Source organism: Anabrus simplex, chromosome 6, assembly GCF_040414725.1.
Source record: "Anabrus simplex isolate iqAnaSimp1 chromosome 6, ASM4041472v1, whole genome shotgun sequence".
Lineage (NCBI taxonomy): Eukaryota > Metazoa > Arthropoda > Insecta > Orthoptera > Tettigoniidae > Anabrus > Anabrus simplex.
The window spans coordinates 13,059,530-13,080,720 of NC_090270.1; the positions used below are offsets into that span (position 1 = coordinate 13,059,530).

The 21,191-nt window shown below is 39.2% G+C and overlaps 1 protein-coding gene across 1 annotated transcript in view; it reads left to right on the top strand.

Moving 5' to 3' along the window:
• Window positions 1-21,191, top strand: part of TyrRS-m (Tyrosine--tRNA ligase, mitochondrial) — a 230,836-nt gene that overhangs the window by 162,466 nt on the left and 47,179 nt on the right. The window contains exon 7 of the mRNA XM_067149634.2: window positions 5,052-5,240. Coding sequence (XP_067005735.1) covers window positions 5,052-5,240 — 189 coding nt within the window. The remainder of the gene's footprint in view (window positions 1-5,051; window positions 5,241-21,191) is intronic.

The window sequence follows — 21,191 nt, forward strand, 5'->3', positions numbered from 1 at the left end:
GGAAGATGGAAAAATGGCTGTGAATAAGAATAAAAATTGTGAGATATTAGCCACATATTTTGACTAATTGTTGAACTGTGAAAAACCTAAAAATAAATGGCCAAAAGAGGATCCAAAGCAACGGAATGAAAACTGAATACCCACTGACGAAAAAGAACTCCGTGAAATAATTACAGACTTAAAGAACAACAAAGCTGCAGGGAAAGACTCTGTCACAGCAGAGATGCTGAAAAGTTGTGGAGAAATCGCAATCACAATTTTAAGGCAAGAAATGGAAAAGATCTGGGAAATGGAGGTAATCCCTGAAGACTGGAAAAATGCTATCATTCATCCTCTACACAAAAAAAAAAGTAATAGAGCAGATCCTAACAGCTACTGCGGCATTTCCATCCCACCTGTAACATATAAGACACTGTCTAAAGCACTACAGAAGAGACTTGTGGAACAAGTGGATTGCCAACTAGGTGAATATGAAGCGGGATTTAGGAAGGGAATATCATGTGTTGATCAAATCTGGAGTCTCAAACGTGTAACTTACTAGAGAATCATCTCTCACTGGTAGTGGTTTTTGTAGACTTCAAGAAGGCATATGATTCAGTCGACAAGAAAGTGCTATTCAATATATTGGTGGAATTTGGAATCAAAGCCAAAAAACGGCAATTATTAAGCAGACTTTAACTGAGACACATTCGAAAGTTAAGTTGATGAGAGAGATCTCCAAGCAGTTCGAAATTAAAACAGGAGTCAGACAGAGTGTTGGAGAAGATTATCCGGGAATGGGAAAAAGAACTGGTCAGGAAAGGATTACATTGCGCTGCTATCTAGGAATACTGTACTAAAACTACAAGCAGAAAAAGCAGGTCTTCTTTTGAAAAAATTAAATATATAACAAACATCAAAATAGCCCCTCGGTACGTGAAGACAGAAGAACTTGGGTGAAATAGTGCAACTGAAAACTAATGAAAGGGAAGCAAACAGCACAAGAAGACGAGCTCAACTGAAAGTGGGGCTGAGAGAAGAACTTGGGTAAAATAGTGCAACTGAAAACTAATGAAAGGGAAGCAAACAACACAAGAAGAGCAGCTGAAGTGGGACTGAGAGAAGAACTTGGGTGAAATAGTGCAACTGAAAACTAATGAAAGGGAAGCAAACAACACAAGAAGAGCAGCTAAAGTGAAAGTGGGGCTGAGAGAAGAACTTGGGTGAAATAGTGCAAGTGAAAACTAATGAAAGAGAAGCAAACAGCACAAGAAGAGCAGCTAAAGTGGGGCTGAGAGAAGAACTTGGGTGAAATAGTGCGAGTGAAAACTAATGAAAGAGAAGCAAACAGCACAAGAAGAGCAGCTAAAGTGGGGCTGAGAGAAGAACTTGGGTGAAATAGTGCAACTGAAAACTAATGAAAGGGAAGCAAACAACACAAGAAGAGCAGCTAAACTGAAAGTGGGGCTGAGAGAAGCTTCGGAAAATAATGGCTCCAAGGAACGGAAGGCCATGGAAAAACAGAGACTTAAATTCTATGGGCATGAGAAGAGACTAACGAAAAGGATTTTCTCAATACTAGACAGCAAACCTAAAGTGGTTCAGGGAGGTGAGAAAGGATCTCAGACAGGTGGGACTAAATTCGGAAGACATCTCAAACCGAACAAAGTTGAGGTCAGTGATCGACAGATTTCAGGGATTCCATGACGAACCAAAACTTAACCGTGGGTGGACGGACGAAAGAAGACAGGCTGCCAGAAACATGTAACTGTTACGTAACGTAGTCTCTAATGGCCTTAAACGAAGAAATATATATAAATGTATTTTTCTTGACTGTTTGGTGCAGTACTAAATGTTAATTGTATTTATGTTGTATCAACAGCATTGCATATCTGTCGCTAGTATTGAGTTTTTTTGTAGAATTATTGTCTTGCATTTATTTTTTTGTTTAATTTTTTAAATGTTATTGAAAATGGCTAAGTGTGACAGAGGGCCATGAGCCCAAACTCACCACAAGTGTACGAAATAAGTTTTATGCTGTTTATTTTTGTGGATTGAAGTCCTGTTTGTGAACGCAAGATAGTGTTTTTAACATGTTCGCATCCGCTCATGACTGCACCAAATATTAAAGGTTAGATTTCTGCTAGAACGAAGCCCTGTTAAGCTCCAACTGGGCAACTTTATGCGATGTCAAGGAGAATAGTGAAGTTGCAAGGCCGTGTTGTATCACACCACTTACAGGAACATGTAAATGTGTGAGCGTGGACAGACTGCATGCTCTACTGTAGGACAGCCAGGAGTAAATGTCATATCTACCTGTGTTTGTTGCTACCACATTTACTAGATGTGTTGTACACAGCAATAACATGGATTTTACGATGCAGCATTTTTGCCAGAAATAATCAAAACATATTCATTTGCCGTAGGAAAGATACTGAATGTCTACAACCGAACAAAACCTTATTTCCTGGATTCCACTTCATTACCTGTCATGACGCATACGCTGTGTCAAACTACACTGCAGGCAGAAGGTATTGCTGCTGTCATGGCTCCCGTGCACACGAATATTATTGAAATAATTCTAATGATAATCTAAAATGGATAAGGACACAGAAACAAAAGTATTATAGTACCGCAGTAACAGAGCGGCTGCGAACTTGTTAATAAGGCTGTTCATGTGCTACACAAGCTTTGCTACTATATTATACAAAGAATATTCCATAGTTTCATGCCATATTAGAAAAAGGAGAACGTAGCTCAAAGTACTCTGTATTGATGGAAATATTGCCATAAAGGAACAACAGCATTTAGAACTGAGCAAGTAAGAAAAGTGGTGTTTTGCTCTATTTGGTCATCACAAAACTTTCTGGTAAAGAGCTATTAATGTAAAATTTAACTCCAAATTTTTTCCAGTAATATATTTTTTGATCTGATGAAGACTTGTGTCTAGACTCTGGCCCGTGTTTGTGTTCATGTATCCTCTCAATATAAGCGTGACTTCCTGCTTTTGATCTCTCTAACTTTTGTCAAGTATCTTGCCATTCATGCAGAGCACACCTTGCACCCGAGTGCCCGTGTTTATGCGTTCTAGCTCCTCACACTCTCAGCCATGCCATGTTCCTCAGGTCCAGCCACCCTTATGGGACGCGCTGATTCTTAGAGGGCTTTTGTCCTTATCTTACCAAAATCCCACTTTGATGTCTAATGATCTCACCTCTCTTTCATGTTTTCTAGACTAGTTCCTTCTAGCAGACTCATAGACTTTTTCTAATTCTCTGAACATTAGACTGGTTAGCTCATTTAAGGATCTGACCTTGCATGCCGTAGCCTCTGTAGTTGTTAACATCTGTTTTGGCCCCCCCTCTCTCTCTAATATCCAGCCCTCAGTCTCTTGCTAGAGTTATGCCAAGACATGAAAGAAGCAAGCGTATGTTGTTAAAATTCAGTGTGAGTGATTTGGATGTTAAAACACTCACCACAGTCAACGTCTGTTTTTTCCAGTTTAAAGAATGCACCTCACAGAAGAGAGCAGCACTTGAAGAATCTTCTAGAATTCAGTTCATCTGAAACTGTGTGAACAGAATAATGTTGATGGGAAAGACCAAAACTAGTTTCATCATATCTCTTTCTTTTTTTAGAGGTTACAATAAATAGTATTGACATTTATTACCTATGAAAAAGAACAAGCTGTTAGCATCAGATTTAGCCAAATTGATCTCCTCTCACCAATTTGATTCAGTATCTCTTTATTTGTGGTTCTAACTATCCACCTTATCTTCAGCATTCTTCTGTAACCCACATTTCAAAAGCTTCTATTCTCTTTCTTTCTGAGCTAGTTATCGTCCATATTTCACTTCCATACAATGCCATGCTCCAGATGAAAGTCTTCAGAAACATCTTTGTAATTCCTATATCAATGTTTGAAGTGAACAAAATCATGTAGCGTGGTGCATATTTGTCTTGGAATAACCTAGTTACGGATATGGAAAAAGTTGTGAAATTCTTACTAATGAAAACAAAATTTAAATCTGTCAAAGTAGACTGGCGTCTGCATCTTAAAGCACGCACCTCCGAGTTTCGAATCAATCGCTTGAGTTGGTCAAAGTTTATTCAAAAGGGAGGCTAAAGTCGCACATGTTTGAACGTAAGAATGTGAACAGGAGATAATGTTCAATGACCCACTTCTACTGTGTGATCTGCAGTTGCCCCAGATACTTGTTGTCTGGTGTTTTTCACACCTTTCAATAATTTCCTCTCATGTTTAGAAATGGTAGACATAGTTTTGACTGTAATTGTGGATACACAATGTAAAAGGCTATCCTGTTGGATAGTTTTTAGTCATATATTGAGTAGTGCATTTTCTCGCTTAACACGTTCTGTTTTGCCCATTTTCAGCTGAATATAAATGTAACGTTAAATTCTAAAACAGTACTCATCACTTGTTATTGTCTGCCATTTAGTTTACAGGACCAGAAGTATCGTGTAGTTAGGAAGATGCCAACTGCACTGCAGGGAGCGCTCGCCAGCGTCCTAGGTGGTTGGAGCATATCGCGTCCACTGTTGAACTTCCGTTAGAGCACGTGATTTGGTGCAGTTACAGCTCTGCCCTCTCTAACTCCAGGGGCTGCTCGATGACAGTCCACGCACTGATATGCTGCTGATCAGCGGTTGCCACACGTCCTTGCTGAAACTTTCCTACCCACCATGCTAGTCTACAGTATGGGGCATCCACTGCGACATTATCTCACATTTCTCTCCCGGAGAACAGAACACGGGTTACTTCCGTTTTGCACGACGTTCTGTGCTGCTACCAGCAATTACAATACACACTATCCATACGAACTGCAAGAAAAGCAATAGTTGCAGTGAACAGTCGCATACATTTCATGCTGAAATAACTGGTGCACAGCAACATTTTTAAAACCCTGTTTTACCATGAAGACAACAACAAGTGAAGAATACTATTTTAGATTTTAAGATTACATTTATTTTCAGCTGAACATATAAGGAAACTTAAAATATTTTTTAGTTAAGGTGGTGTCAGGTAGTTTGTATGTTCCTATGTGCTGCAGAGGCGGGACTACGATCAGCGGAGGACATAACGAGAGCCCTCTACAACAGAGACCTGGTTTTTCTGGGGCAGATGACAGCTCGAGACTTGAGTGGCGTCTTTGATGGATCCACCAGTTGTGAACTGCTGCTACAACCAGACATGACAACCTTACAGCTTGCCATGGGTGCTGGCTGTTTCTCTACTGAACGTAAGTTCTCCTTACCTCTTTGCTCCGACACGTCGAAGCTTTTCGGCGACAAATGCATTTAGAGACAGGCTGGGGCAGATCACAGTATCAAGGAAAATATGAGCAATTGAAAATACATATTTGGAATGTAAATTTTCTAATAAGGAAAGTAGTAGTTAACTTATTGTTTATTAATCGAAAGACTTTGAGAATGGAGCTTCTCCATGTTCTCTCTTACACTTAACCATTAGATGAGTAGACATAACTTATGATTTCAAATACAAATAAAACAAATAATAACAAAAGAATCCTTAATTTTAAAATACACAAAATAACGTACACTTAAATGATGTAATCCATTCACTCACTCAATAATTATAGTGGGATCCACCCAGCAAATGCTCGCGGCAAGCCACTTTGTCTCTAATGTTCGCAGGTAGCAAATTCCATGACCTAGACAGAGGAGCGGTTGTAAGCAGCAGTGCGATTTACAGGTATGGCACGAGAGGAGCCAGATCTTGTATTGTATAGGACGAGAGGTAAGAAAAAGATGAAGACAGATAGTCGGGAGTATTAGTGGAAAGTACTTTGTGCAGAAGTGATAGCATGTGAAGTTCACGGCACTGGTGCATAAGAAGCCACGACAGCTCCTTATAATAAGGTGATATACGAGCATCATATCGCAGATTAAACATATATATCTTATGTAGCTGTTCAGGCTCCGGTCCAGTTTCTTGTTACTGTCCCAGGTTATTGCAGTCAACACAGTGTCACAGTAGTCAAATATAGGTAGCATAAGAGAGCGAATTATTTGTACTTTAAGTCGAACAGAGAATACATTAGCGAACCGTTTCAGGGGATATAAGCATTTATGTACTTTATTACATGTGCTTATCACCTGTTGAGTCCAATTTAGGGTCTCGGTCATAATAATTCCTAAGTTGGTCACTGAAGTAGAGTAGGGTATGATTTTATTGTTTAAAATTATTGGGGAGATGTCATGTTGCTTGAGGGAATAAAGGTTTTTACTGGTACCGATAATAATAACTTGAGTCTTATTTGGGTTCATTAATAAACTGTTTTTATTTGCATAGTCACTAAGATGTTGAAGGTCAGAGTTTATTTTAGTAAAAGCAGTATCAATATCACTCGGTTTTGAATGACAGTAAATCTGTACAACATCTGCGTACACTTGCAATTTGCAGAATTTAAGAGCTTTTGATAAATCATTAATTTGGATGATAAATAGCAGTGGTCCACGAACTGACCCCTGAGGGACACAGAGGGTCTTACTTTGCCATCCTGAATTCAAATTTCCAACTGTCACAGGTTGCCGGCGATTTTCAAGGTAATATGAAAAGAAACAAAGTGATACACAATTAAAATTTAGCTCTCCAAGTTTCCACAGTAGTAACTGAGGATTGACAGTGTTGAAGGCTCTACTGAGATCTAATAATGTCAGCACAGTCACATCCCGTTGGTCCATTGCACGTCTGATATCATCTGTCACTCGTAGCAAAGCTGTTGCAGTGCTATGTCCTTTCTTGAAGCTGGACTGAAAGGGATAAAGGAGGGAATGCTTGGGAAGGTATTCAGTAACTTGTGTATGAACTAGACGTTCAAGCACCTTGGATAAGGGTGGTAGGATGGATACTGGATGATAATCTGAAAGAGAATCTAACTTGGAGCTCTTCGGGATGGGTCTAATTAGTGCATCTTTCCAAACATCTGGGAAAACTCTGTTTGTCAGGCAGTCATACCTGCCAACTTTCCCGATTTAGGCGGGAGGCTCCCGATTTTCAAGAGTTTTTCCCACCTCCCGATTATTCTATTATTTCTCCCTATTTTAGCTTTTTTTTTTTTGGTGAACTTCAAACATTTGTTTTCACATCCCGCCATTTCAGTTTTTTACGCCAGTGGCCGGAAGTCCTTCACTCATTGGCTGCTTTCAAATGAAATATCAACGTTTATTAATGCGAGAAATGTGCGCGAATGTGCGATGTTTATTGAAGCCTGTATATCGCGACGCGTATATCGATTTCGTAATCTATAATCTTCATTTCCGTATTGATGAATTACACAATTAAAAATAGGAAAGAATTTCCACCAATCAATACTTGTTTATTGCTTATATTAAGCTGCAGGACCGGTTTCGACCCCATATACAAGGTCATCTTCAGCTGAACCATGAATACAAATTTATATGATGAAGCTTTGATTAAATTGCATTGTCAAAGGAATGTCATATGATGATGTGCATTTAGTCACATACAAATGGGGCATGTCTTAACGTGAATTGGCATATATGTCAGTATGTACAATATTGCAACTGTATGTCTAAAATATTATGTTGAGGTCCTAAAATTAGTGTATAAAACATATCTTCACTTAAACTAACTTATATATATATATATATATATATATATATATATATATATATATATATGTATGTACAGGATAAAATACAATATATAAAAAAATATTTCGTGCACATGAACATTCGTATCTTGCTTGTTGGTCAATTCATCAACTCTCGTATTTAAGTTCCATTTACAGTTGTACACTCAGCTGCTGTTCTTGGAGTTTAAAAAATATGGTTGTAAAATTGCATGAGTAAAAGATTTAGTCTTCATGTGGGATAAAACACTTTCCAATTTTAAAAAAGTTGCCAGATGTAAGGATAAAATTCGGCTAAAATACACTGACTGACAGAGCAAATGCAACACCAAGAAGGAGTGGTTCGAAAGGGATGAAAGTTGGGGAAAAAACAGAGACGACACGGACGAATAATTGATGTTTATTTCAAACCGATATGCAGGTTACACAATGCGCACGGCATCGACTCAGTAGGATGTAGGACCACCGCGAGCGGCGATGCACGCAGAAACATGTCGAGGTACAGAGTCAATAAGAGTGCGGATGGTGTCCTGAGGGATGGTTCTCCATTCTCTGTCAACCATTTGCCACAGTTGGTCCTCCGTACGAGGCTGGGGCAGAGTTTGCAAACGGCGTCCAATGAGATCCCACACGTGTTCGATTGGTGAGAGATCTGGAGAGTACACTGGCCACGGAAGCATCTGTACACCTCGTAGAGCCTGTTGGGAGATGCGAGCAGTGTGTGGGCGGGCATTATCCTGCTGAAACAGAGCATTGGGCAGCCCCTGAAGGTACAGGAGTGCCACCGGCCGCAGCACATGCTGCACGTAGCGGTGGGCATTTAATGTGCCTTGAATACGCACTAGAGGTGACGTGGAATCATACGCAATAGCGCCCCAAACCATGATGCCGCGTTGTCTAGCGGTAGGGCGCTCCACAGTTACTGCCGGATTTGACCTTTCTCCACGCCGACGCCACACTCGTCTGCGGTGACTATCACTGACAGAACAGAAGCGTGACTCATCGGAGAACACGACGTTCCGCCATTCCCTCATCCAAGTCGCTCTAGCCCGGCACCATACCAGGCGTGCACGTCTATGCTGTGGAGTCAATGGTAGTCTTCTGAGCGGACGCCGGGAGTGCAGGCCTCCTTCAAGCAATCGACGGGAAATTGTTCTGGTCGATATTGGAACAGCCAGGGTGTCTTGCACATGCTGAAGAATGGCGGTTGACGTGGCGTGCGGGGCTGCCACCGCTTGGCGGCGGATGCGCCGATCCTCGCGTGCTGACGTCACTCGGGCTGTGCCTGGACCCCTCGCACGTGCCACATGTCCCTGCGCCAACCATCTTCGCCACAGGCGCTGCACCGTGGACACATCCCTATGGGTATCGGCTGCGATTTGACGAAGCGACCAACCTGCCCTTCTCAGCCCGATCACCATACCCCTCGTAAAGTCGTCTGTCTGCTGGAAATGCCTCCGTTGACGGCGGCCTGGCATTCTTAGCTATACACGTGTCCTGTGGCACACGACAACACGTTCTACAATGACTGTCGGCTGAGAAATCACGGTACGAAGTGGGCCATTCGCCAACGCCGTGTCCCATTTATCGTTCGCTACGTGCGCAGCACAGCGGCGCATTTCACATCATGAGCATACCTCAGCGACGTCAGTCTGCCGTGCAATTGGCATAAAGTTCTGACCACTCCTTCTTGGTGTTGCATTTGCTCTGTCAGTCAGTGTATATTCAGCTCTGCTATGTATGTTGCCTTATGTTAGAATCAAATCTTGTTGTCCTGTGGCGTCCGTAAAATTGGGTTCAAAGTAATGGCTCCTTTCCCATTTATAGCTGTGCAATGGTGTTATGTTTATCTGTGGAAGATAAGATTGAACTATGAGAGATATTATGTTGGAGGAATGTTTAAAGGTTATGTGTGTAAATTTGAATACGTACTTACTATTGTTGGTGTAGCCGAGTTGCGTTTGATATGCGAGCTTGTTGTGTACTGCTTCGTGTTCTTCTTGGGCTCATACTAGCTGCTGTGAGGGGAAGGGAAGGAGGGGTAGGGAGAGTTGTTGTTGTGGGGGTAGGGGTGGAGCTGGGTGTGTTGTTAGATGTTTTTCTGTCGCGTGTCGCGTTCTGTTTATCGATTATCTTAAGGTAAGAGTTTTTTAGCGTGGGGATAACTGTATTGAAGATGATGTTAGTTTTTTCTGTAATTTCATTTATGTTGTAATTTGGACTGGTGTACAGATCTAGAGTAATATAAAATTCTTCTGTTATGTTGAGCAGGGGGCCTTTGGGGTGTATGTTCAGGATTTGCATGTCGTTCTCGATGTTTGTGAAACTGTGTTTATAGTCTGCGACATGTTGTCCTATTGAGGATAAATTATTGTGTTTTACCGCATTTATGTGTTCGTTCTATCGGGTTAGGAAGTTTCTACCAGTGCGTCCGACATAGCTTGTCTCGCAATTATTACATTTGATAAACTCAACACAATCGATTCCCATTTAAAATTTACCACGGAAACCGAAAACAATCGCAATCTGAACTACCTGGACATAACGACAACTAGACATGAACACCACCTTTCTTACAGAATACTAGGGTACATGTTTACAATGTCAAAAGAATGGAGAGAAAAATTGGTTGGATATTAAAGTTCTTTAATTTGTTGATTAGATCAGAAGTGTTTTTGATAGATTTGTTAGATAAAAAATGATAGTTTTTTAGTAAAAATGTTTGGATGAATTTAGAAGTGTTGTATAGGGGACTGGGTCTGTAATTGATTATTGGACGGATGGGAATGTTAGTTTTGTGAATTTTTGGGAGGGCTTTGGCAGTGGGTAGGCCTGGGTTCATGTTTATTAGTTTAGTTTTTTCTTGATCTGTGAGGAGAAAGGAAGTGTTTTTTAAAGTTTGTTTGAGTAGGCGTTGGGTTTTTGTGGTTGGGTCTCTTTTTATTATAGAAAAAGAAGTCACTGAAAAAAATTTTTGTTTTATCTAAGTATTCAGTTTTTTCCATTATGACAGTAGTGTTGTAACTTTTCACTCTCCTCATCAAGACACTTGGGGAGATGAAGGACACATGAATATCAAATAAACTATTTGTGGCTTGCCCGTAAATTGCCACGCAAATAGAAACAATTAACATTCCATGGTTTCCCATTTCTCTATGTGAGGTTTGGGCGCCAGGGTTACAGTTTTAAACAAAACTGTAAACCAAAATTTATATTTACTGGCGTAGAGACTTATATTTAAATCACAGGGGTAGAATTTTAAATAATTAACCATTAAGTATCGCTTAAGAAAGAAAATTAACGCAATATAAAATACAAATGAATTTATTATACAAAAAACATAAGATGAATCGGAAAAGTTCCTTAAAGCGTGGAGGAATTTAGAATTTACTTTACTGAATTTACTAATTGCTTGCTTTATCTAATTGAAGCTCACCAGTTGCAGGCTCCTTTGAAGTCGTCTGGTTTCCGTTGATTACTCGTTCTCTTCTTCTCGATGTAGAATTTGCTCCATGGGCATCCTTCCTTCCTTCCTTCTCTGATGTAGTATGGGCTATTTGGACTAGCACTCCCTAATTGCCTAGTCTTTAAATTAGACATTGGCCCTATACTTGTAAAAACTGATCAGCGTTGATCGTATGAGGAGAAAATTCAGAGATATGAACTTTTCCATGTTAGTAGAAATCTCAGTCCAACTGAGCTATACTATTTATACGGTACAGACTTGTACCAAATTCCATGGACTTGAACTAAACATAGTTCTTCGTCCAGAAGATTTACTGAATATAACACAAGCCGTAAGCTTGTTTCGTCTCACGCAGATCCGATAACATTACCGCAGCTGAGTACTGTATCGAAGCCAGCGCATACCGTCTCAAAATTAATAACGTCGTTCACAGTAGATGTTCTAATAATAGTTAGGATCACAGCAGAAGTGGTAGTTAGGTCGTTAGGTGCCGTTCTCGTGGTGAGAATCTCTATATATCCGGGCTCACCCCCACTCTTGGTAACAATTCAATCTCAAAACTCATATACAACGAAGTATCTGATTCGTGGATCGAATTATCAACTCCCCTTCTCTTCCTTCTTGAGAAGTCCAGTAGGCATGGCGATGATGTAGCTGACAAGCTTGCAAGCCTCGCGCGCGGGTCGCTGTTTACTTCTTGGTGCTCAAGAGTTAAACCCATGAGTCATGTAATTTTCCACGCTATAAGTATAACCTTCTCCGTATACACAAATATGAGATGAAATGACAACAACTATGTCTCAACATATTAACCAAATCCAATACATAATAAATTCCTATCTTTCATAATATAATAATAAATAATAAATGATGTTATAATATATACAATATGATTGCAAAAACTTATTTACAAATGCTTGACGTAGAATACATATGTTATTACGAATAATTGCCGATGGTGGATAAACTTGATATCAAATGATATCGCGTAAAATGATATTATATTAAATTAGTAGAGCTGGAGAAGCCTGGACGGTTACATACGCCCTCCTGTTATTTACAGATATATGAAAATAACACACTACACCAAAACGGCTGATATACACATCATTACATCTTACAAACACTTAATAAAAAACATACATAATCAAATCTTGTATCTCACTGTAGAGTGTCTGTTTCAACGATACCAGATAACATTAGTAATAATTCCTGCCGATTTTCTTGCGAAAGTTTGTCAGCAACACTCATAATATTTACATCATAACAACAGGTAAATAACTCTATCTTTGCACTTCACCATCAAAGTGTTCGGCAGTTCAATGTTATCATAATATATACACCACACACACACACGTAATTACACATGGCTTACCTCTCTTAGATGGCCGCAAGCAATTTCTTGTTTTCATTGCAAAAATTTATAAATACTTAGAAATTTCCTTCTGCAGTTTAAAAAAAAAACCAAGTTACTCATGGCTTCTACAATGGTGTCAGGTCTAGGTTCACAACCTATACATGAATTCACGTTTTCTAACTCAAGTACATTAAATGTTATCAAAACAACACCTGGGAGACATTACACTTAATTCTCAGAAATATATTGTCTCAGAGAGCGAATATTATAAGTGTCCTACATGACACAATTACCATCTTTCAATCTGTATGCACAAGGACCAACCCGACAATGAATCTGGAATGGACCCTGATACAACAAAAAGAATTTCTTCGTCACCTTCTCTTCACTGGTCGAGAGCATGGGAACACGTAACAGAACAGAATCTCCTACCTGAAATTCGTCTAACACCTGACGTTTCTGCTGTTTGCTATGCTTCTCAGCCGCTTTAATCAAATTCTCTCTCGCTAATCTGACATATATCTGAGAGTCCCGCTGAGGTTCCTGTGTAATACCTAGTACTTTTGTCAGCTCATTCCTTGGATTGCTGCCAAAATGAACCTCTAATGGGGTGAATTTCGTACTATCATGCTGAACCATGTTAATCCATTTCTCAGTCAACGCTAAAGAACCAAACCACGCAGTGTGCTTGTCATGAACTAAAGATCTAAACATCCTACCTAATTCCTTCATTGTGCGCTCACACATATTCCCTTGCGGATTCCTAATTGAGGAAAAAACATGTGTGATACCTAACTCTGTCATCACAGCCTTCCACTTGTTCGATGTAAATTGAGATCCGCTATCCGATAATAACCTCCTAGGCGTACCTAATTCCTGAACATACTTGTCACTAATAATCTTACTGCATCTAAAACCTGTCGCTTTAGGCACGATCAATAAAAGATTGACACACTGACTAGTCGAAACTTCAATAATACCATCCTCTAACATAGCTTCTATTTGATTGTCTACTGCTTTAGCATATTTATGTGGTATCGGATATCTCGGTCCAGCGAATATACTTTTATCCAGCACTGAAAATGAGTGTTCATACACATGTGTTTTGCCGGGTTTCGATGAAAATACTTCCTTGTGTTCTATACAACAATCGGTCCCTCTGACCTTCTTCCAAATTGCTACTATCTACCGCTTCTCTCAAAGCATCATCGTGGTTCTCCTCTAACCATACTTCACACAACTTAAAATCAGCTCTCTCTTCTTCATCTTTTGAAACCTCATTAACACACCACATGTTACAAACCTCCACTTTCGTCTGAACTTCGGCATCCCATGTGACTTTAACATCCTCATTATCCCACCTTAAATATACTATCACCTCATTGTAATCTAACCGAGCTGAGTATAAACTTAGCCAGTCAGATCCCAAGATAACATCAAATATAAGATTCGGAATAACAAGATATATCTGAATTTTCGACTTCCCATTAATACCAATAGGTATGGCAACTTGTTTACATATTTGCTTGGATCTTTTACCTACAGCAGTGATGATATATGTGGACTTAACAGGCATTTCTTCAATCTCAATATTCTCCTTTTTTCTGTCCTTGTACCACTTCGAACATACACATGATATTTGACTGCCTGAATCCAATAAAGCCTGATACTGCACCCTCCATACAACGATTGTAACAACGGGGTTCTCACTTTTACTACCAACTTCGACTTGATTTACTTCCACCTCCCGTAATAACTCATCTCTAACATCGAGATCATAATCCTTGTGCGTCATTACACAATTTCTCGCAACGTACATGTAAATTATTTTGTCTCCTTGTATCCTGATTTCGGCTTGTGCCTTCCTCAACATTACGTTCCCTCTGAACATTCCTATTTTGCTGGTGTCACTGATTACCTACAGGTTGTTGTCTCGGTTGAAACTGACCACGGTGATTGTGTTCTTGTCTTCTGGGTGGTGTCTGATAGTTTGTGTGCTCTCGTGTACTATTACTATTTCCTAACGCATCGAAACTTGCTAGCAATCTTTCCATTCCCTGAATAGACTCTATCTGTTGCATACAGCTAGCTTCGCGGATTTTGTTGGGAAAATGCCTGAGTAATAACTTCACAATATCTCTCTCCGCTAACATCCCGTCTACGTTTTTACAAATCATAACATGGGCCAAAAAATATTCTGTCATAGAAACTCCTTCGTGTGGCCCAAATTTCCGAAAGACAATGCGTTCTCTTTCCCTGCTTTGTATAGCTTTACTCCAAAATTTCTCCGTGAAATATTTCTGGAATTCCACCATACCGGTCATGCTGCTCTTATATACCGCAAACCATGATTTCGTTTCCCCAATAAAAGCTTTACCAATTATTTCTAACGCTTCTTCCTGATTCCTTCTTTGATTCGCTTTTCAAACCGTTTCTTAACAGTGTTTAAAAATCTAAAGGGTTTGTCTGCCTCCCATTAAATTTAGGTAGTTCTGTTTCATATATGAAATTTGTACCATGGCACTGACTTCCTATATTACCATGCTTTTCTCTGATTTCTTTACGTATTTTTTCCTCCGACTTATCAATACGTTCATTTATTCTTTTCACGTCATTCGCAATGTGTTCCTGTCTTTCCTTGATGGCTTTAATTTCAACCGCATATTCCTCTGCTTTCTTAAACTTTTCATTACACAGATCATCGTATTGTTGTTGTACTTCTTCTCTAACTTTACTAACTTCTCCTACTTGTTCCTGAATTTTACAATTAATTGCTGTAATCTGCTGGTCTACTTCGCTCCTATGTTCAGTTAACTTACTTTCTACCACTTTCTCATGCTGGCTACGTCTCATCTCCTGTTCCGCTAACTGATTCTCAAAAAGTTTCTGCTGCTCTAGTGCTTCATCTAATCTATGATCTAAAGCATCCATCCTAGCATTCACTTCTCTGCTAATTTTGGTTTTCGTCTGTTCTATCTCCTTTCTATTTTCTTTAATCTCTGTCTGCGTTTTCTCTACTTTCTTGCTAATTTCGGTTTTCGTTCTCTCTATTTCCTTCCTGATTTCATTCGTTTCCTCCCTAATTTCATTAGTTTCTTTACTCATTTTTTCTACCCATTCGTTTGCTCTAATATCCCTTGCATCATCTTAAACAGTTGTTGAATATTCTTATCGCTATTCGTATTACTTTCTTTCTCGCCCTCCATCCTAGCTACATCAGATTCTGTGCTATTTTCCACGCTCCCACCACTCTCTACCGTTTTATCTACTTCAATGCTTTCATCTACAACATTCCTAGAATTCAGCGTCTTGCCTCCCTTTACTAAGTTTCCGCTACGTAATTTCATGTCCTTTTCACCTTGTGCAGCCATGATTCCCCCAAAATCACACATGTCAATTATACGGACACTCACTTAACCCCCACAAACACAGACTCTACTTTACTGCTTTCTCTCCACGAATACTTAATGGTTTTCGAGCTCCATGTTGGTGCGACAAATGTAACTGTTCGCTCTCCTCATCAAGACACTTGGGGAGATGAAAGTTATTACCTTGGGACACATGAATATCAAATAAATTAATTGTGGCTTGCCCGGAAATTGCCACGCAAATAGAAACAATTAACATTCCATGGTTTCCCATTTCTCTATGTGATGTTTGGGCGCCAGGGTTACAGTTTTAAACAAAACTGTAAACCAAAATTTATATTTACTGGCATAGAGACTTATATTTAAATCACAGGGGTAGAATTTTAAATAATTAACCATTAAGTATCGCTTAAGAAAGAAAATTAACGCAATATAAAATACAAATGAATTTATTATACAAAAAAAATAAGATGAATCGGAAAAGTTCCTTAAAGCGTGGAGGAATTTAGAATTTACTTTACTGAATTTACTAATTGCTTGCTTTATCTAATTGAAGCTCACCAGTTGCAGGCTCTTTTGAAGTCGTCTGGTTTCCGTTGATTACTCGTTCTCTTCTTCTCGATGTAGAATTTGCTCCATAGGCATCCTTCCTTCCTTCTCTGATGTAGTATGGGCTATTTGGACTAGTACTCCCTAATTGCCTAGTCTTTAAATTAGACATTGGCCCTATACTTATAAAAACTGATCAGCGTTGATCGTATGAGGAGAAAATTCAGAGATATGAACTTTTCCATGTTAGTAGAAATCTCAATCCAACTGAGCTATACTATTTATACGTTACAGACTTGTACCAAATTCCATGGACTTGAACTAAACATAGTTCTTCGTCCAGAAGATTTACTGAATATAACACAAGCCGTAAGCTTGTTTCATCTCACGCAGATCCGATAACATTACCGCAGCTGAGTACTGTATCGAAGCCAGCACATACCGTCCCAAAATCAATAACGTCGTTCACAGTAGATGTTCTAATAATAGTTAGGATCACAGCAGAAGTGGTAGTTAGGTCGTTAGGTGCCGTTCTCGTGGTGAGAATCTCTATATATCCGGGCTCACCCCCACTCTTGGTAACAGTTCAATCTCAAAACTCATATACAACGAACTATCTGATTCATGGATCGAATTATCAACTCCCCTTCTCTTCTTTCTTGACAAGTCCGGTAGGCATGGCGATGATGTAGCTGACCAGCTTGCAAGCCTCGCGCGCGGGTCGCTGTTTACTTCTTGGTGCTCAAGAGTTAAACCCATGAGTCATGTAATTTTCCACGCTATAAGAACAACCTTCTCCGTATACACAAATATGAGATGAAATGACAACTATGTCTCAACATATTAACCAAATCCAATACATAATAAATTCCTATATTTCATAATATAATAATAAATAATAAATGATGTTATAATATATACAATATGATTGCAAAAACCTTATTTACAAATGCTTGACGTAGAATACACATGTTATCACGAATAATTGGCGATGGTGGATAAACTTGATATCAAATGATATCGCGTAAAATTATATTATATTAAATTGGTAGGGCTGGAGAAGCCTGGACGGTTACAGTGTTGCCTTTATCAGATTTGGTGATGATAAGATTATTGTCATTGATTTTCTTCTTAAGGTCCAAAATGAGTTTATTATTATTAATATTATTATTATCATTTTTATTATTATTATTAGGAGAAGTGTTTTTGTCATTGTTAAGGAAGATTTAATCGAGTTTTCTTTTTACTTCATATCTGATTTCATCTTGTTCATCTGTTGGCATTTTGTTAATGGCTATTTCAGATTCAATAATTAAATTAGTGGCTACATTGAAAGAGTTGAGGTTGGGCCAATTGTGTTAGCGGCCCTTCGAGAGAATTGAGTTTTCATCATCACTCAGAGTTGTTTTAGATAAATTTACAATGGGAGGATGGCATTGATGAATAGTTTTGGAGGGTGTGTTAATGTTCTTAAACTGAAATTTCTGTGAAGAAGATTTGTTCTTAAGAATGTTGAGTTTTTTCCTCCAGGGTTGGTTGTTTTATTGACAATTCATGAAATAGTTTATTATCTACTTGAGTTATGAAAAGGTTCCATTGTGCACTCGGGAGAAGCTTGGCAATTTCTAGATGTGTTTCGTATAATCTGTTGTTTAAAAATGATTTTTTTCTTGTATAAGAAACGAATTTCGTTTTTTAACCAAATTTTGTTGGTTAGCCTTTGGGTTTTTAACATGTGAGGAGAAGAATGGATTTTTCTGATGCAACTTTGAAGAAATTTAGGGGTAAGATTATAGGAAATGCATTGTTTTAGGAATTCGATGTCTTTTACTAATTTAGCGATCTTGATCTTAAGGCCCATGTAAGAGAAAGCTTTTTGTTTAGCTTGGTTAGCTTGTGCATTTAAAGATAAAAATTTCATTGTTCCGTATTGAAGAATCTTACCCCTAAATTTCTTCAAAGTTGCATCAGAAAAATCCATTCTTCTCCTCACATGTTAAAAACCCAAAGAATAACCACCAAAATTTGGTTAAAAAACGAAATTTGTTTCTTATACAAGAAAAAAATCATTTTTAAACAACGGGTTATACGAAACACATCTAGAAATCGACAATCTTCTCCTGAATACACAATGGAACCTTTTCCTAACTCAAGTAGATAATAAACTATTTCATGAATTGTCAATTAAACAACAAACCCTGGAGAAAAAACTCAACATTCTTAAGAACAAATCTTCTTCACATAAATTTCAGATTAAGAACATTAACACACCCTCCAAAACTATTCATCAATTCCATGTAAATTTATCTAAAACAACTCTGAGTGATGATGAAAACTCAATTCTCTCGAAGGGCCGCTAACACAATTGGCCCAACCTCAACTCTTTCAATGTAGCCACTAATTTAATTATTGAATCTGAAATAGCCATTAACAAAATGCCAACAGATGAACAAGATGAAATCAGATATGAAGTAAAAAGAAAACTCGATTAAATCTTCCTTAACAATGACAAAAACACTTCTCCTAATAATAATAATAATAATAATAATAATAATAATAATAAAAATGATAATAATAATATTAATAATAATAAACTCATTTTGGACCTTAAAAAGAAAATCAATGACAATAATCTTATCATCACCAAATCTGACAAAGGCAACACTACTGTCATAATGGAGAAAACTGAATACTTAGATAAAACGAAAAAAATTTTCAGTGACTTCTTTTTCTATAATAAAAAACGACCCAACCACAAAAACCCAACGCCTACTCAAACAAACTTTAAAAAACACTTCCTTTCTCCTCACAGATCAAGAAAAAACTAAATTAATAAACATGAACCCAGGCCTACCCACTGCCAAAGCCCTCCCAAAAATTCACAAAAGTAACATTCCCCTCCGTCCAATAATCAATTACAGACCCAGTCCCCTATACAACACTTCTAAATTCATCCAACCGAGCTCGATAGCTGCAGTCGCTTAAGTGCGGGCAGTATCCAGTATAGATGTTGATTCCCATAGGGAACCTGAAATATTTGTTCCGAATGAGTAAATTTATAATACCAATATAAATGGTCCGTTATTGGACATTATAAATTTTCCAGCTAACTCATTCCTGGTTGCCAGCGTTTCGCCCTCGTGTGCTAGGCTGGGCTCGTCAGTTGGTACCTAGCACACCTACCAAGACGCTGGCTAGTGCATACCGTGGAGGCCACTGCGTAGGCTAATTGTAGCCACCGGCAGTGCCAATGCACTTTGAGACACTTTGTCCCATTATCAAAAATTGATGCCTGCCTGGCCATCAGATGATATAGATGTTGATTCCCATAGGGAACCTGAAATATTTGTTCCGAATGAGTAAATTTATAATACCAATATAAATGGTCCGTTATTGGACATTATAAATTTTCCAGCTAACTCATTCCTGGTTGCCAGCGTTTCGCCCCGGTACCTAGCACACCTACCAAGACGCTGGCTAGTGCATACCGTGGAGGCCACTGCGTAGGCTAATTGTAGCCACCGGCAGTGCCAATGCACTTTGAGACACTTTGTCCCATTATCAAAAATTGATGCCTGCCTGGCCATCAGATGATATAGATGTTGATTCCCATAGGGAACCTGAAATATTTGTTCCGAATGAGTAAATTTATAATACCAATATAAATGGTCCGTTATTGGACATTATAAATTTTCCAGCTAACTCATTCCTGGTTGCCAGCGTTTCGCCCTAGTACCTAGCACACCTACCAAGACGCTGGCTAGTGCATACCGTGGAGGCCACTGCGTAGGCTAATTGTAGCCACCGGCAGTGCCAATGCACTTTGAGACACTTTGTCCCATTATCAAAAATTGATGCCTGCCTGGCCATCAGATGATATAGATGTTGATTCCCATAGGGAACCTGAAATATTTGTTCCGAATGAGTAAATTTATAATACCAATATAAATGGTCCGTTATTGGACATTATAAATTTTCCAGCTAACTCATTCCTGGTTGCCAGCGTTCAGGTTCCCTATGGGAATCAACATCTATATCATCTGATGGCCAGGCAGGCATCAATTTTTGATAATGGGACAAAGTGTCTCAAAGTGCATTGGCACTGCCGGTGGCTACAATTAGCCTACGCAGTGGCCTCCACGGTATGCACTAGCCAGCGTCTTGGTAGGTGTGCTAGGTACCAACTGACGAGCCCAGCCTAGCACACGAGGGCGAAACGCTGGCAACCAGGAATGAGTTAGCTGGAAAATTTATAATGTCCAATAACGGACCATTTATATTGGTATTATAAATTTACTCATTCGGAACAAATATTTCAGGTTCCCTATGGGAATCAACATCTATATCATCTGATGGCCAGGCAGGCATCAATTTTTGATAATGGGACAAAGTGTCTCAAAGTGCATTGGCACTGCCGGTGGCTACAATTAGCCTACGCAGTGGCCTCCACGGTATGCACTAGCCAGCGTCTTGGTAGGTGTGCTAGGTACCAACTGACGAGCCCAGCCTAGCACACGAGGGCGAAACGCTGGCAACCAGGAATGAGTTAGCTGGAAAATTTATAATGTCCAATAACGGACCATTTATATCAGTATCCAGTATTCGGGAGATAGTAGGTTCGAACCCCACTGTCGGCAACCCTGAAAATGGTTTTCCGTGGTTTCCCATTTTCACACCTGGCAAATGCTGGGGCTGTACCTTAATTAACGCCACGGCCGCTTCCTTCCCACTCTTAGCCCTTTCCTGTCCCATCGTCGCCATAAGACCTATCTGTGTCGGTGAGACGTAAAGCAACTACCAAAAAAAAAAAAAAAAAATTCATCCAAACATTTTTA